The following is a 17,502-nucleotide window of genomic DNA, read 5'->3' as shown; positions in this document are numbered from 1 at the left end:
GGGGAACTTTTGAGACTACATCCCCAGTGATCCAATGGGTTTCCGGTTTTGAGACGTGGGGATGTATCCAACGTATAGGGCAGCTTAAATTCGGAGGTCGGGTTTGAGATGACCTCTTGGCTACGTAGCGAGGATGGGGGGCACTGACGGTATCTTTGAAGAGATTTTATCAGACACGTGGTCAAATTATATATTTTATCAACATGGCCATGGCTTTAATTAAACTACTAATTTCCCTCATTTTATCCGTCTATCATTTTTAATCGTTACATAGTCCAATTTCTGCATTTTACATTATTCTGAAATGTCATTCACACTTTTTTATTTTTTACCACTCCTTAGTAACATCCCATCCCCAATGAACTCTTCCTTGTAGAGGAAATATAGTTAAACAAAATAACATATTAAGCATATTTTAAAATGGATGCCTTGTTCTTCTTTGTGTTATCTGCCCATCACTCCTTTGCCAGGAATCAAGAGACATGCTCCACCCTCTATCATCTGAAGTCACAATTGATCCCTGGACTAACCAAAACTCTGAAGTCCTTTAGTATTGTTTTCTTTTACATTATTGTGGTTGCATTGTATAAATTGTTCTGATTCTACTTTGCTCTATTTTAGTTCATAAGTCTTCCCAAGTATCTCATGGTTTCTTTATATTTGCTATTTCTTATGGTGCATTAATATTCCATATAAAATGTAGCACAATTTGTTCAGCCATTCTCTAGTCGAAGGACACCCACTTTCCTGCTTTAATTTTTTTTTTAAACATATAAAAGCCAGTCATTTTAGAGCAGGGGAAATAATTTACCCAAGTTCACAGAATTATCTTTGATGGAAATTTAGTTGGTTTTGTTTGTTATAGACAAACTCTGGCCTTTATTGAATGAACTAATTGGTCTACAACAAAATTTGCCTGATCATAGCTTGGACAGAACACAGCTTACAGAACAGTGTTGTTTTTTTTATTTCTTTGTTTGTTTTTTATCTATGATTTCCCCATAGATATATTACCTGAAGTTAGTGAATGGCATTAGACTACTAAGGGAAAATTCCTTTTTTAGAGAAAATGATTTCTACTAGTATACCTCAATCCAAAAAATGTTCAAATCAGATTTGACAAATCATTATTCAGATAACTCATTCATTGCTTAACTGTAGGTATAAATGAGAGAATTTTAAATTGGCCACAACTACATTCTAAACATTTAAACCACATTTAAGGGAGCACCTGGGTGACTCAGTGGATTGAGAGCCCGGCCAGAGATGAAAGGTCAAGGGTTCAAATTTGGCCTCAGACATGTCCTAGCTGTGTGACCCTGGGCAAGTCACTTGATCCCCATTGCCTAGCCCTTACTGCTCTTCTGCCTTAGAACCAATACATAGTATTGATTCTAAGATGGAAGGTAAGGGTTTTCAAACAAACAAATAAATAAATAAACCACATTTAATGCATTCCAACTGAATTTATTTAATATTTTATCTATCTTATGCCTCGAGGGATATATATTGATTCAGTGATTAAAATTTAATTTTGAATGCCTTCATTTTTAAGAGTACTTGCCTCTTTTTTATTTTGTTTTATTTTTTATTTTTTAGGGGAAGCAGCTGCTGCAGAAGTGTCCTTACTTTTTGTGGTTCTGTCTGTATGCAGTTTACTGACATTGATAGTGCTGATTGTCAACTGTGTATCCTGCTGTAAAGATCGAGAAATAGACTTTAAGGTGAGCATTAAAAAATAGAAACATTTTAAATATTCCTCTGGAAATAACTGATATAATGGCATTAAATAGATATAGCATCTTTGACAGTATTCACTATAGTAAATCTAAATTTTTGCTGTACAAGTAGGAAATTATGTTCATTTAATTAATTTCTTTTGGGAAATGTTACATACATTCCTTTTAAAACAAAGGGGGGAAAGCCCATAAGACTTTTTTAGACTAGCAAGTTTGTGTTATTAAGTTAAATATTTCTTTAATTTAAATATTAAATTTTAATTTTAAATTTAAATATTAAATAACTTAAAATTTCTATGGAACAGATGTCTACAAACTTTTTGTAAAGATGAGCTATTTTCCATTTCAGGCTTGATGATCATTTGAGGATATTTTTAGAGGATATTCATCCTTTAGCTATAGGTTGGGCTAGATAACCTCTATCTCTTTAACTTCAAATGATTTTCAGAAGCCTTGTTTTCCATAAAGATAGAGTTTTCCAGGAAAATAGCTAAATATTATTAGAGAGGAATATCACGGAGAATGGAGTGTAGTAGTAGCAATTGAATTAAGAGCTCATGGTAGGTCATAGTGTTGTTAGAAATCATCTAATCTAACAATTCATTTACAGTTGAGGCAAGTGAGGTCCAGAAATTGAGGTCCAATAGAGATCGATTGGGAATCTTAACTATAAAACTTGGCTTTTTAAAAAGGAAAAATGTTGATTGGTCAGTCTCTGGATTTTATTGGCTATCTTATTTTTATAATTTGGAGAACTTTTCATACTTTAATGTTACTTGTGTCTTAATATCCACATATTAACAGTAATAATAACTAACCATTATATTAGTACTGCCACAGAGAGACTAAAGACTGCAATTTGAATACTATAAAATCTTTATAAGCAAATATTTTCTGGGCTTTGATGTTTAAAAGCAGCCTTGTAATCAAAACTGTCTGTGTCTGAAAGTTCCTTTATATGAACTTCCTTGCAGCTGTTACTTTGCTCCAATCTAGTGGCATAAGAAAATTACCAACTGTCTTTTTTATCATAGACTTAATCCATTCAAAGTAGGGGAAGAGCAAAGAGGGAACAAAGAAGGGTATAGGAAAAGAATCATATGAAACATGCTTCTCTTCTGAGTGTATAGAGACTACTCAGGTAGTGAAGTATTATACATACTGTTACAATGTCATCATTTTGTCAGTTGGTTTTGGTGACTTTTTTTGTTCTTATGAGAGGAAAACTTAATGTTATTAGTGAAGAAGCTCTGAAATGCTAGTAAAGTTTTTTAAAATCACAATAAAGAGCAGAAAATCACTAATATCAATAATTTTGTCTTTAAATATTTTATTTTGTTCATATGAATGGAGTGTTGATGACATCACATTAAAATCAATTTTGTTAATTTAGTGACTAAGCTGCCTAGTGTTATAGGACCAGGAATTTTCTATTCAGAGAGAAAAATCTGTATACATACAATTTCAGTATTTAAGAATATTTTTTATTAATGTCTTACTTTTATATAACCTACATTTCCCAATGTATTATACTCACCTTCTGATCCAAGAGAACTAATCCTTATTACTAAAAAAGAAAAATAATTAGCTAAAAATGTACCAACATATCAAAAAAATCTGTCATCTCTTCTTCAGGGCTAAATTTGACCATTATAATTTCAAAGCATTTTCAATTTTTTTTTTCTATTTATACTGTTCTCATTATGTATATTTTGTTCCTAGTTCTATTTATCATGCTTTGCATGATTTCGTTTTCTAAATCTTACTTCTCTGAATTCATCCTATCTTAAAGAGTACAGTAATAGTCCATTACTTTCATACATCTCCTCTTGTTTAACCATTTTTTTTTTCATTTCTTTGCTGGATTACAAAAAGATTCCATTATAAATATTTTGTGGTATAGAAGGACTTTGTATTATGGGGGGGGTAATATTCTGAGCCATGGAACCTCTGGGTCAAAGAGTATGACACTTTCAATTCAGAATTGCTTTCTAGAATGTTTGGACTAACAAGTTTACTAACAATGCATTAGTATGTCTGTCTTTCTAAAACCCCTCCAACATTGACTATTCTTGTCTCCCTCCCTCTCTTCCTCCCTCCCTCCCTTCATTCCTTCCTTCCTTCCTTCATTCCTTCCTTCCTTTCTCTCTCTCTCTCTCTCTCTCTCTCTCCCCCCCTCTCTCCCTCCCTCCCTCCCTTCCTATTACATGTAATAACAAATTTCCACACAAGTTTTCCTGTTATATGATCAAACTTACCTCCCTCCTCCCTTCCTTTTCTACTCCAGGTGCTGGCAGGCGATTTAATCTGGGTTATATACATGTATTATCTTGCAAAATATTTCTATATTGTTCATTTTTGTAAATGAGTAATCTTATAAATCCAAAACCTCAAAATTTAAACCCAAATAAGCATTTGAAAAATTATATGCTTGCATCTGTGTTCTGATTCCAATAGTTCTTTCTCTGGTTAGCATTCTTTGTCATAAGTTCCTCAGAATTATCCTGGATCCTGGATATTGGCAATAATAGCTAATTCTGCCACAGTTGATCATTCTACAATATTTCTGTTAGTGTGTACAATGTTTTCCTGGATCTGCTTATTTCACTCTGCATCAGTTCAAGAAGTTCTTTTCAGCTCTTTCTGAAGTCATCCTAATCATCATTCCTTACAGCACAATAGTATTGTCTCTTATTTGTTTTTGTCAGTTGTCTGAGTGTGAAGTGATATTTCAGGATTTTAATTTTCATTTCTTTTATTAGTGATGTGTAGAGTTTTTATATGGTTAATAGTTTGCCATTCTTCTTTTGAGAACTGTTTTTTCATATCCTTTTCTTCCAGTAGAAATGATTTTTGACCTTATGTGTTTCTTTTAATTATCTTCATATCTTGTATATTGGACTTTTATCAGAAATAATCCATAAAAAGATTTTTTCTTAGTTGACTACGTCCTATCTTATTTTAGATGTATTTATTTTGTTTTTGCAAAAGCTTTTGAATTCCATATATCATCCTAATAATTTTATCTTTTGTAATTTCCTCTTAACATTTGTTTATTAAGAATTTACTTCCTAGCCTTAGCTATGAAAGGTAACCTGATCTAGTTCTCATCTAATTTTTTCATGTTAGATATTTAATAATTTAGGTCATCTTCCCATTTTGAGTTTATGTGTTATATAATATATGACACTGGTCTAAATTCTAGACTGCTTTCCAGTATTTCTAGCAATTTGTATCTCTCTAGTTCATTTATTTTTTATTTTTAAACTAATACTAATAGTAACACTATAACTACTTCCTAATCTGAGTATTCCTTTTTCGTTTCTAATTTTTTTCATTGTATTTCTTGATATTTTGTTCCTCCAGTGAATTCTGTTATATCTAGCTCCATTTCTAACTCTTGGTAGTTTACATAGCACTATATCTATAATTTAAGTTCTATAAGTTAATAATTTATTTCTGTTAGGAGCATTTTGTAATTGTAACTATGTAGGTGCGTTGAGTATGCTTGGATATTTTGACTCCCCAATAGCTTATGCTTTTTTTTAGATATTTTGGGTGGAACTCCCTTTTCTGTTATTACATCATGGATTTTATTGTGGCTATATAGAACTATTGTTGATTCTTTTGGTTTATTAAATGAACTACTATTTTAATGAAACAGTTATTTCAGTTTTTCATCTATTCTTCTAGGATTTTCTAAGTAAACCATTATGCAATAAATAAACAAGAATAATTTCATCTCCATTTTATGCCTTTAATTTCTTTCTTAGGTCTTATTACCTTTGCTAGGTTTTCTAGAAATATGTCAGATAATAGTATGGGAAAGGGGATGTCTTTGCTTTATTCCTGGATGTACAAGAAAAACTAATGGTTTTCTCACATTGCATATAATACTAGCTTTTTATTTTAGATATTCTCTTTATACTGTTTTAAAAAATATATCTTATGTTTATGCTTTGTAGGATTTTTAGCAAAAAAAACCAAACAAACAATTTTTCAAGCCTTTTCCCCCATCTGAGAAATCTTATGTCTTGGTGTATTTTTACTTTTAACACATTAATTACATTAACTGTTTACCTTACATTGAATCGTCCTTGATTGGTATAATTCCAATTTGATCATTATTGATTTTTTAAAATAAATTTTTGTACCCTTTTTTGCCAAGACTTTGTTTTTAAAAGTTTTTTATTTTTAAATACTTATTTTCTGTCATAGTAATAACTCTAAGACAGAAGGACAAGGGCTAGGCAAATGGGGTTAAGTAACTTTCCCAGGGTCGCATAACTAGAAAGTATCTGAAGCTAGATTTGAACCAAAGACCTCCCAGGTCTAGCCCTGGTTCTCAGTCCACTGTGCTAGTCAACTCCTATCTTCTCCTTTTAAAAAAAAACCCTTACTTTATATCTTAGTACTCTTAAGACAGATTTTTAAATTTCAATCAATTTTCATTAATGATATGGCCCATTATAGTATCCAAATCTAGTTTAAGTATTTGAGCTACATGTATCTCATAAAAAGAATTTGTTGGAATGTGTTTTCCTATATAATTTTTTAGAATAATTTTTGTGTGTAGATATTAATTGTTCTCTCAAAAGTTTCAGAGAACTCTTCTATAAGTCCATCTGGGCCAGGTTTGGTTGTTGATTTTATTTCTTTAGTAGATGTTTCTACAGCTAGTTCAATTTTCCTTAGTGAAATTTTAAATTTTTATTTAGTGTGGTTAATTTAAGTGAGATTTTTTTTTTGGTCTTCTTTTTAGCCTCCTTCTTTTGAATTCTCAGGTTTGTTGACATATAGTTGTACATATAATAAAGTCTAATAATTTTTATTTCTTCTGAGTTTATGATTTTATCTTATTATTTTGGTAATTTGATTTTCATTCCTCATTAATTTTGTTAGTCTTTTTCAAAGTTTTATTTCCAATTTATTTCTTCTCCAGTTTTCAAGATTTTTCTCTTTTGTATTTACTTTGTATTTGTTAGTTAATTTTCTATTTTAAAATTCATATTCACTTCATAGCAATACTAATTGCTTAACACAGTGCCTAGCCTACAAAGTAAGTGTTTTATAAATGCTTTTTGACTTCATTAATCCTCTCTAGGAGAACAGTAATTTATTTATTAAATAATTATTATTTTCTAAGAAAATCTTGAGTTCTTTGAATAATTCTGTAATAAAAGACCTGACCATTTGGAGACATAGCTAAAGTCTGACCTTTAACTATGGTCAGCACTCCCAGCATAGTCTTCATTTAACTTTTCTTGGCCTGTTTCCTCATCTGTAAAACAAAGATGATAATACCACCTATCTCCCACAGCTGCGAAGCTCGAATGAGATAATATTTATAAACAGTGCCTGGCATATAGTACGTGCATTATGAAAGTTAGCATTTATTATTATCTTTTTTATGTTGTTCCAATCCTTTTGAATCACTGGTAATCTTGGTATTATCCTTATCTACTTGGTCTTTTTATAATAGCAGAATTGGGAAGTTAGGGGATGGGAAGCGTTAGACTTAATTGTAACATGAACAGAAGGCTTTTCCTCTTTTTTTTTTTTTTTTTTTTTTTGTTTGGCATGCTTTTTTTTCCCCCTGACAATTTGTCTCATTCAAATGAGTACGTGAGGAATCTTATAAGGGCTAAAACGCATGGTCCGTGCAATAAGTTTTTATGTATTCAGGGTTCATTGAGCCAGGTCAGGAACAGCCTATTTTCTTCCGGAATTTAGAGTTAGTCATATAGAACTTATTCTAAAGATGGATAGTACAAATAACGTTGTGTTCCTTTTGATCACTGTTGGCTAGCCTTCAACTCCTGAGATTGTGTCAGTTGCATATTAGTTTAAGGTGAGGTAGTATTGTGTAATGGAAAAAGCATTCAACTTGGGATTCAGAAGACCCTAGTTATAATCCCAGTTTTACTAGTAATGCATTTTATGACTTTGGGCAAATTGCCTCATCTCTCTTGGCCCCAGTTTACTCATCTGTAAGAATGAGTGGCCATCTTTTAAAAATTTCACTAATTCTAATTATGTTTCAATCCATAGTTTATTGAATTCTTTAGGACTAATATAGAACATAGGAATTTTAGATATTTTAGACCTGGATAGGACTTTAGAAATCAATTAGTGAAAAATAATTGAAACAAAATGTTGCAAAATTAAAAAGAACGTGCTTAGTCCCGAAGAGAAGATATCTTTTCAGAACTGGGGGTTTATGGGCATGAAATATTGCATCTGATACCACTAGCTTTTTTTCAATGTGTTGATTTTGCTAAATGTTTTTCTTTTCTTTTTTAACAAAAAAATTTTTTTTTTTTTTTAAGAATAATTGGCCTTCTGGGAAGAATGAGGAGAAAGGGATAAAAGGAAATATAGCTGATGTGAAAATCTGTTTTGAAAAAAAGAAATCACCTTGTCAACCTCCTCATTTTTTAGATGAAGAAAGAGTAGAAATTATAAAACTACTAAGTAACAGAACTAAGACCAGAAGTTATATTTCCAGATTACTATTCTAGAGCTTCTTCTATATGTATCATGCTTCCACTCCAAACCTTTGAAATGCATTGTTTTTCCCTACCATATTTTATGTTCGTTGACTTCCACTGACCCTAAGTTTTTTGTAGCATCTTTATTGTGTGAAGAGGTGGTAAATTGAGATAACATAATCATTTTAATGAAAGAATCTTTAATAGTGCTTAGAGGGGAAATCGAGCAAATCCCTCTTACTCAAATGTTCCCACACACATACTGAAGTAGCCATAGGGTTCATTTGTCCTACCACCTCATAGATGCAAATAATAGTAGCATCCATTAAAGCTTTTGTCAATATGAGAACATAGCTGTGAGTACTATACATTTTGTGATTTTTCTCATCATCCAGACTTAGTTTTCCATTAATTCTTTGGCCCACTAAGCTTTACTTTATAAAAAAGGTACACCAGGGAACCATGGACTATTTGGGTAGTGTGACATAGTAGACTATGTCATTAAAACAGAATATTCCCTAAGAGACTAGAAAAATAAAATACCTATCTGTTATTTAAACTATTAAATGCTTTAATGTAAGCATCCAATTATATGATAGTACTTAATGAATGAAGATAGGAATTTTGCTTTGTTTAGTCCAGTCAATTACTTAACATCCTTATTTATTGTTTCCTAAATTTTAAACATGACATCTTCATATTTATGTACTTTATACTGACCCTTGTGGCTCTAGAAAACAAAGATTTCAAACTTATTCATTTATTTTTTTGTGGGTGCTACTTTTCAAGGTATCTTCTGTATTTTAACAAAAATCAACAATTGGAAATGTAGAGAAAACTAAAATTACTAAAATGTGAGGAATCTGATTTGACTTGCTTTATTGGGATTTGCATAAATGTTCATTGAAAAATATTTTCTCATTTTACAGTTAATCTTCATATAAATGCTTGAGTTGAATTAAAAGTAAAATATTTTGGCAATTTAAGTAATTGGTAAATATGAATCTTTTTGTATGTATGAAAGGCATTGTGGCATAGAGGATATAGTAGTAAAAGAGTCCTCTTTAAAGTTAAGAAAATCTTTATTCAGATCCTGCTTCTGACATATTAGTTGAGAGACTCTGGATCTTTCAGTGCCCAGGCACAGTCTTCTATTTGTTGTTTGCCTCATAGAACCGCATAGGGATCAAAAGACTTCTACATATGGTTATGTAAAGGAAATCTAAGTTAAGGTAGAATTTATAATTTTCTGACAGCATAGCCCAAATAAGTGTCCATTTGGTTTTTTTCCCCTTAAATGGATTCTTCATTTTAAGGAACTCCCAGGATGCAAATTCTCTCCACTAGAATAAATTAGCAACTCCTTCATACATCACTCTCTTAGAGTTGTCTTATGTACTAAAAGCAAAAGTTGACTTGCTCTTGGTCACACAATTAGTATGGATCAGAGCCAGGACTTCTCTTGACCTTCAAGGTAGGACTCTATTCACTATGTCATTCCGCCTTTCTGTCCATTTCTTAACTGTGAATAGTTTTTTAAAATAAATCAACACAACTGATATGTTTATTCTCTTCTCTTCCCACTTTTTTTAAAAAGGAATTTGAAGATAATTTTGATGATGAAATAGATTTTACACCACCAGCGGAAGATACCCCCTCTCTTCAGTCTCCTGCAGAAGTTTTTACACTTTCAGTTCCAAATATTTCCTTACCAGTTTCATCCCAGTTTCATCCTTCTTCAGGTAATATTTGTGGTTAAATTATTGTCCTAATGTCAAGATTTATTCATTCTCTTGAATGAAGTCTAAAAAAATAAGCAAACTTTTATGATTAGTGGAAGCCTTACTTCTAATTAATGAAATTAGATTACATTTATTCTATAATCTCTTTCCTTTTCATCCTTTCTATTTGTAAAGACTTCTTTGCCTTGAGGTAACCCAGTGATTCCCAAAGTGGGCACTACCGCCCCCTGGTGGGTGCAGACGCGATCCAGGGGTGCGGTGATAGCTACAGGTGCATTTATCTTTCCTATTAATTGCTATTAAAATTTAAAAAAAATTAATTTCCAGGGGGCTAAGTAATATTTTTTCTGGCAAGGGGGCAGCAGGCCAAAAAAGTTTGGGAACCACTGAGGTAACCTTTCTGCTGCAAGAATTCAGAAATTAAAGGGAATAACTTTATTCTTAGGAGAAAATGATTTCTATTTATAGAAGGAAGGCAGTAAGCCCTTACTGAGCTCTTTCTATGTGCCAGACACTGCTTATTGCTGAGGATTCTCTTTAAAAAAAAAAAAAGGCTAAAACAGCTCCTGCCCTTAATAAATTTACATTCTAATGGGGAGAGATAGCGCAAAAGATAGCTAAAAATTGAAGGTGAGAATGAGGGTTCTGGTGGAGGACTTGGTTTTGAAGTTGAGAAGTCAGGAGCAGACCTAAAAAGGAAGGAATGAATATGACTGGCAATTTGGACCCATCCACAAAATGGAGACCTTCTCCTCACAGGTAGGACCCCACCACCTGCTTTTTCTTTTACTACTGTTAGTTCAAATATATGAATAATCTTTTCTGTGTTGTAATGGAAAAACATTATAGAGGTAAATTTGAAATATAATTACATATTAACCATTCGAACATTAAAGCAGACATTTCCTTTTCCAATTCATAAACTTAATTCTATTATCTAACCCCAGACCTTTGGAGTCACTATTCAATTAAAAAAATCCCATTCAGTAAATATTTATTAAATGCCTACTATATGTCCGACACTGTAAGCACTGAGGATACAGATGCAAAAAAAGATAATTCCTACCCTCAAGGAACTTCCAGTCTAATGGAGGAAGACAACACACAAAAGAAAGTTAAAAAGTGGAAGGAGAGGAACCAGGGGTATCCTATGCAGAACCAAGATATTTCATGGAGTTCAAAACAAGCAGAGCTGCTAATGGAAAGCAGCTGGAGAGTTACCTAGAAAGTTTAAATCCCAGACTCCTGAAAAGGCAGGTTTTTAGTGCTTTATCCTCCAATTCTTAGAAACCCATATACTTCTAGCTCCCAGGCCTAAGTTGCCCTCTTCCTTTTAATTTTTTTCAAATTAGGTTTTTTCCTTTTTGGGTCTACTCCTTTAGTTTTAGGTCAGAATTGTTCTCTTGGTCAACTATCTGACCTATCAGTTTAGCCGTTGTTTGGTAGATTCTAGATTCTACCCTTAGAAAATGCTTGATCAACCTATCTTATAATTATAGGCACTCATCCCCTTACTGAATTTCTTATAGCTGAGTTGTACATTGTTACCTTGGGTTCTGTTCTTTCTGGATCAGTGCATCCTTTTATATTTTCTTAAAGTTTTAAAATGGTTTTACCAAGGAGTCCCCATAGCTCTTTATTAATGCTTCCTTCTGTCACTGTATATCATCAGCCTAGAAACCACATTCTTCAATAAGATTCTCTTTATCACTTTCTTTGGGAATCACATAGGTCAGATATTCCATTTCTATGTTTAAAAAAAAAAGCCACCTTTTTGCCTTGGAAAATCCCAGTATTGCCTCTTCTTCTAACACTTAAAATAATTATGATCCTATATTTAACATTTTATCACATTTATTTCTGCCATGAGGAAGATAGATTCATATTCTGCCCTCCCTCCTCTTTTCTTTGTATCTCTAGACCCTATCAGCCTTATAGAATATGTAATTAATTAATTGTTCATTGAATTTGTTGAATTGATATTGCCCCTCAGTACACCATAGAAAATAAATGGATTTGTCAGTAAGAGCGACATTTCACAGTGAACATTTTAGGATTTATTTGGTTGCATACTATTGACTTCCTATGTTACAAATTAGCTATAAGAACTGATTGATTATATGGATGGTAGTGCATATCATTAACTGAACCTTCCACTCCTTAGAACTTAGTAGCCCCTGTAGAGTAAATTGATGTAACAAATAGTTAGAAACAAACAAAAAAGTCTCCTGTTGTGATTATATGATTTTACTCTTGCAAATGTGTTACAGTGCCCCAGGCTTTTGTATTAAATGCATAATGAATGGCATTTTGATGTACAAATCCCTTTGCATTAATGGAGCCAGAAATGTTTGGTGTAACTTAGTTATTAAATTAAGTTGGTGTTAGCAGAGCTAATGCATAAAATTGGAGAGCTACATCAAATCTCTATTTAGTTAAGTATTTCTGTGAACATTTTCTCAATGTATGTTAAAAACTATTTAGCAAACTCTTATATTTGCAAAATCTCTTTTAGGTGCTAGACTTTTTCCGCTATTATAATTGAGAAGCATCATGGTATCAAGTGAATAGTCAACTGAATTAAAATCCCTCTTCTGGCATACACTGGCTTTGTTACTGTAAATTCCTTACCCTATCAGTGCCCTGGATAGGTCAGTAAGAATACAAGTTGAAAAATAGATCATTATTAGTAGAGTTTTCTCTTTGGGAGATTTTCATACAAGTGAAGTCTCAGGTCTCTTCCAGAACAATAATTCTACTGATGCCTTAAGGTATAAATGGAAGTGTCGAGACTGTAGAGTATATTCATTTACATTTATTATGTATCCTTTGCATAGAACCACATCTAACTCTCCCATTTTTGAGGGATTTGTGGTGTTCAGGATCCTCAAGTTTATGCTAAGAATACAAAAATGAAAAAAAATGGCAATGTCACCTTCAAAAATACAGTTTCAGTATAGTGATGGTGACAGGCTAAATTGTAGAGGATTAAGGATCGAGTTGATAGTGATGGAAGACATGCTTGCAGTAGATCAGATTACTTGTTGAGGAAGTTTAACAGTTTTGATTTTTTTTTTAATCCTTACTTTCTGCTTCATAACAACTCTTAAGACAGAAGGGTAGGAAGGGCTAGGTAAAGAGGATTAAATGATTTGCCCAAAAGCACACAGTTAGGAAGTATCTTAGGGCCAGACTGAACCCAAGTCCTCCTGACTCCAGTGCTACCTAGCTGCTTCTGGTTTTGATATTTGAAATGAAATGTACTGACATTATTATTTGCCTAATTGAGATATTTTACTAAATGCAACAAATATTTATTAGGCATCTAATAAGTTTAAAACATCACATTAGACAATGAGGATGTGAAGACAAAAGAAAAACAGCCTCTGCTTTCAAGAATCTTACATTCTTCTATGTTAGGAAAAAGCTTGAAACAATACAAAAATAGTTTTTGTTATAAATTATATATTTAAAACTCTGATCGATGCATTGACCAGCCAAAACTACGTGACAAAAGATAAAGCATACTTTCTACCTCTTGACAGAGAGGTAATAATTAGAGATGTAGAATAGAATGAGATATATATTATCAAAAATGGCCACTATGTTGATCCATTTTTGAGGAAGGTTTTTGAAATTTCTTTAAGATTGGAGGGGAGAAAAAAGGTAGTGATAACAATGCAAAGAAAGAAGAAAAAAGTATGAATAACCCATATCATCATCATCATCATCATCATTATTATTATTATTATTATTATTATTATAATCCTTACCTTCTGTCTTAAAAGTGATCAATTCCAAAGCAGAAGATCCTTAAGAACTAGACAATTGAAATTAAGTGACTTGCCCAGGGCCACACAGGTAAGAAGTGCCTGGTGTTAGATTTGAACCTAGGACCTTCCTTCTCCAGGCCTGGCTTTCTCTATTGAGGCACCAACTTTCCCCAATAAGTCATTTTTAAAAACACACATAGGAGAGAAAAGATGGAAGTTCAAAGAGAAACAAACTGAGTAAATAAAACAAAAAACAAGCTATTATAAGTAGATTGATTTTTTTTTAATATATCCTTTCTCTTTGTAAATAGAAAGTTCATATTTATTGATATTTGTCAGGTTCAGAAAAAAATTCTTAGTATATGCTTAATGACTTTTAATTTAAATTCTGATGACCTTTAAACAATTTTAATGTAATTGTGTATTCGGGGTGGGGTATTATTTCTTTTTTCCCATAACAGAGGGATTGAAGTCTCAAGTTGCACGCCAGAGTCTAAACTACATCCAGGAAATTGGAAATGGCTGGTTTGGAAAGGTGAAAATTTATTTTCTAAAGCTTTAGTAGTAAAATTTTGGTTTTATGACAAATTGATCTACATCCTTCATCATGCAGAGTTCCCATTGAATGTCATAATCTATAGTAATTGAAAATCAGAAATCTTAGCAAAATATTTCCACAAATTATGTGTTCATATAAGTATTGGATATTTTTCTAATTTGAACTTTGATCACTGGAGAAATTCTCCTTATATCCGATCATCTTTACTTCTCAGTGCTCCTTCACCTCACTAGCTCCCAATCTTATTTACTTTGTATTTCTGCCTAAAAGGTGTCCAACAGGATTTTTATATTCAGCAGCTTTATGTTTAGGCCACCAAAGAGACCATGGATTGACCATTTGAGTCTTATAGTAGAGATCATGAGATGGGGAGGAAGAAAAGAAATCTTTAATCTGAAACGCTTTCCTTCAAATTTGCTCTTGTTAGCTTTTTATCATTAAAAAAAAAGTAACAATAGGTCTTAAAATCTTAGAGGTAACAGCCAATCATAATAAAAATAGCTTGTTTATATAGGATTTTTATAATAACAGGGATGTTGGGAAGCTGATGGACTGGCCTGGGCCTAAAAACCCAGGATTTTTTTCTGAAAAGAGTCCTGTGAGATAGGCAATACAAGATTTGTTACCCATGTTATATGGAAGAAGAAAAGATTCTGAGAAGTTAATGACTTTTCCATCATTACATGGAACTTAGGGCTCTTGATTCTCAATCCAACACTTTTTCCACTATACTACTTCTCTCTTTGTAACGATGAATGCCATTGTATAGAAGCATTCTATATAATAAAGCTTTTGATGCCTTTTTGGTTTTACGTTATGGTCATTTTTGAGGAGTCCTCCTTTCCCAGATTAATCCTTCTCTTGTGTCAAAAAAATTTTTTTCAGCAAAGATATCCAATGGTGTCCACATATGACATTGTATATAATATTCTGCCTTAGTATTTCTCAACGTTTCTGCCATGAATAAGGAGGGGTATTTTGTTTTGATTTGGTTTGGTTTTCATCATCTAGTCTCTGGGACCTTCACTAGTCAGCTTTCTTTTAGTGACTTTGCTATAGTCATTGTGTATATACAATTTTTTTTTGCATTATAAAATAAATAGCGAAACACTAAATTAAGCTGAATTATGATTTAGCCTTTTAGAGTTTTTCGGTTTGTTTTGTTCTTAACTACCTCAGTTATTTTTTAGATACTTTTATTTCTCACTTTTCCCTGCCTCAGTTATTTTAACTCATTTAAACTCCCATGCCTCCTATCAAAATAAAATAAAAGTTAAAAGAACAAAGAGTATTTAATGTATAAGGGTAATATGTGTATGAAAGCATTTGTCTTTTTAATACTGCTCTTTAGTTTCTCCTTTTCCCTGTTATGAGAAGATTAGGCACTGGATAAAAAAGTTTTTTGTCACAGCAATTCAGAAAGACTATCACCTAAGATGTAGAGAGTTTGCAATCTGTTGTTTGTTTGTTTTTTCAAACCCTTACTTTCCACCTTAGAATCAATACTATATATTTATTGGTTCCAAGGCAGAAGAGTGGTAAGGGCTAGGCAATGGAGGTTAAATGACTTGCCTAGGGTCACAAAGCAAGGAAGTGTCTGAGGTCAGATTTGAACCTGGACTCCCATCTCTAGGCCTGGCTCTCAATCCACTGAGTTACCCAGGTGCCCACCACAATCTGTTTTAATGAATAGTATGACCACCCTGTTCAAATCAGAGACCTTTGAAGTAGAAGTGTTTTCTCTATAGTGAACAAGCATCAGTTCCTTTTATATAAGTCAGGTATATAACTTTTAGCAATATCCTCATTTTAATAAAATTGTACTACAACAAAATCATTTCAAGCACCATAGGAATTTCTTAAAATTTTATTTCACCTGAGGCATTAATTTTTCTAGATCATAAAGAATTAGATTTTGACACAACAGTAGTTCTTTTCACTAACATGCCAGTTGTTTATTTTTGTATTTTAATGTCATGTTCTGGTTCTGCTTTCTGGATCGAGAAACATAAATCTAATATGCATGACAGCCTTTTAGATGTTTGATGACATTTTTATATCTACCCTTCATCTTCTCCATGGTAAAAACCTGTACTTCTTCAGTAATTCATCAAATTGCTTATTTTCCAATCTTTTTAGTATTCTGATTGCTGCCTTCTTGCTCATTGTGCTCCATGTTGTCAGTGTCCTTTCTAACTTTTCCAAAAGTAAACCAGATGTAATGTTACAGAATACAGTGGGACTATACCCTATTTTGGGGACACTAATGTTCTATTAATACAATCTGAAAATGACAGCTTTTTTATTGGTCATATCCCATTATTGATTCACATCAGACTTGCAGTTCACTGAAATGTTCAGCTCTTTCACACGAACTATTGTTTATCTAGGCTTTTCTCATTTGAATTTCAATTCTTTAATATATGTCGAGATTCACATTTATCTTTTTTTGAATTTCATCTTAGAGTGTATGTATACACACACATACACATACATTCATACATACATACATACATACATACATACATACATACATNATGTATGTACACACACACACACACACACACACACACACACACACACACACACAAATACAGGGTTACCTTGCAGTAGAGGCCAAGGTACTAACAGCCAAGGGGCCCAACAAAGCCCTCATGCAGAATGTAGATGTTGAAAGAAGCTGGGAAATTCTACCAGGTGGAGATAGGAGAGCTTTCCATGGGGGGCAGCTTGATGAAAAGGAACAATGACAGGTTATGACAAGCAAGTAGGCCAATCTGGTCTCAGGTTTAGAGTGTGTAGAGAAAGGGGAATGCAAAACAAAGTGGGAAAGGTATAATGAATGTGATGAGCTTTTAATGCCAAACTGAAGAGTTTATATTTGATCTTAAAGGTAATAAGAAACATGTAGAAGGCTCAGTGGATTGAGAGTCAGACCTAGAGATAGGGGGGTCCTAGGTTCAAATGTGGCCTCAGACACTTCCTAGCTGTGTGACCCTGGACAAGTCACTTAACCCCCATTATCTATCCCTTACCACTCTTCTGCCTTGGAGCCAATACCCAATATTGACTCCAAGACAGCAGGTAAGGGTCTTAAAAAAAGAAGAAGAAGAAGAAGAAGAAGCAAGTAGAGTTTTGAGTAGGGCAGGCAAGTCAGACCTGTGCCTTGGGAAATCCCTTTGGCAGTTGTGGAGAAAA

At 32.8% G+C, this 17,502-nt stretch overlaps 1 protein-coding gene across 1 annotated transcript in view; it reads left to right on the top strand.

Annotated features, from left to right (window-relative positions):
• The window catches only part of LMTK2 (lemur tyrosine kinase 2), a 194,389-nt gene that overhangs the window by 160,373 nt on the left and 16,514 nt on the right, over positions 1 to 17,502 (top strand). Inside the window, exons 5-7 of the mRNA XM_044678966.1 lie at positions 1,600 to 1,724; positions 9,828 to 9,972; positions 14,207 to 14,280. Coding sequence (XP_044534901.1) covers positions 1,600 to 1,724; positions 9,828 to 9,972; positions 14,207 to 14,280 — 344 coding nt within the window. The remainder of the gene's footprint in view (positions 1 to 1,599; positions 1,725 to 9,827; positions 9,973 to 14,206; positions 14,281 to 17,502) is intronic.

The sequence above is a fragment of the Gracilinanus agilis genome, chromosome 1 (genome assembly GCF_016433145.1).
Source record: "Gracilinanus agilis isolate LMUSP501 chromosome 1, AgileGrace, whole genome shotgun sequence".
NCBI classification, from domain to species: Eukaryota; Metazoa; Chordata; class Mammalia; order Didelphimorphia; family Didelphidae; genus Gracilinanus; species Gracilinanus agilis.
Note: the sequence above shows the minus strand (reverse complement) of the source record. Positions and strands in the feature narration are given on the sequence as shown.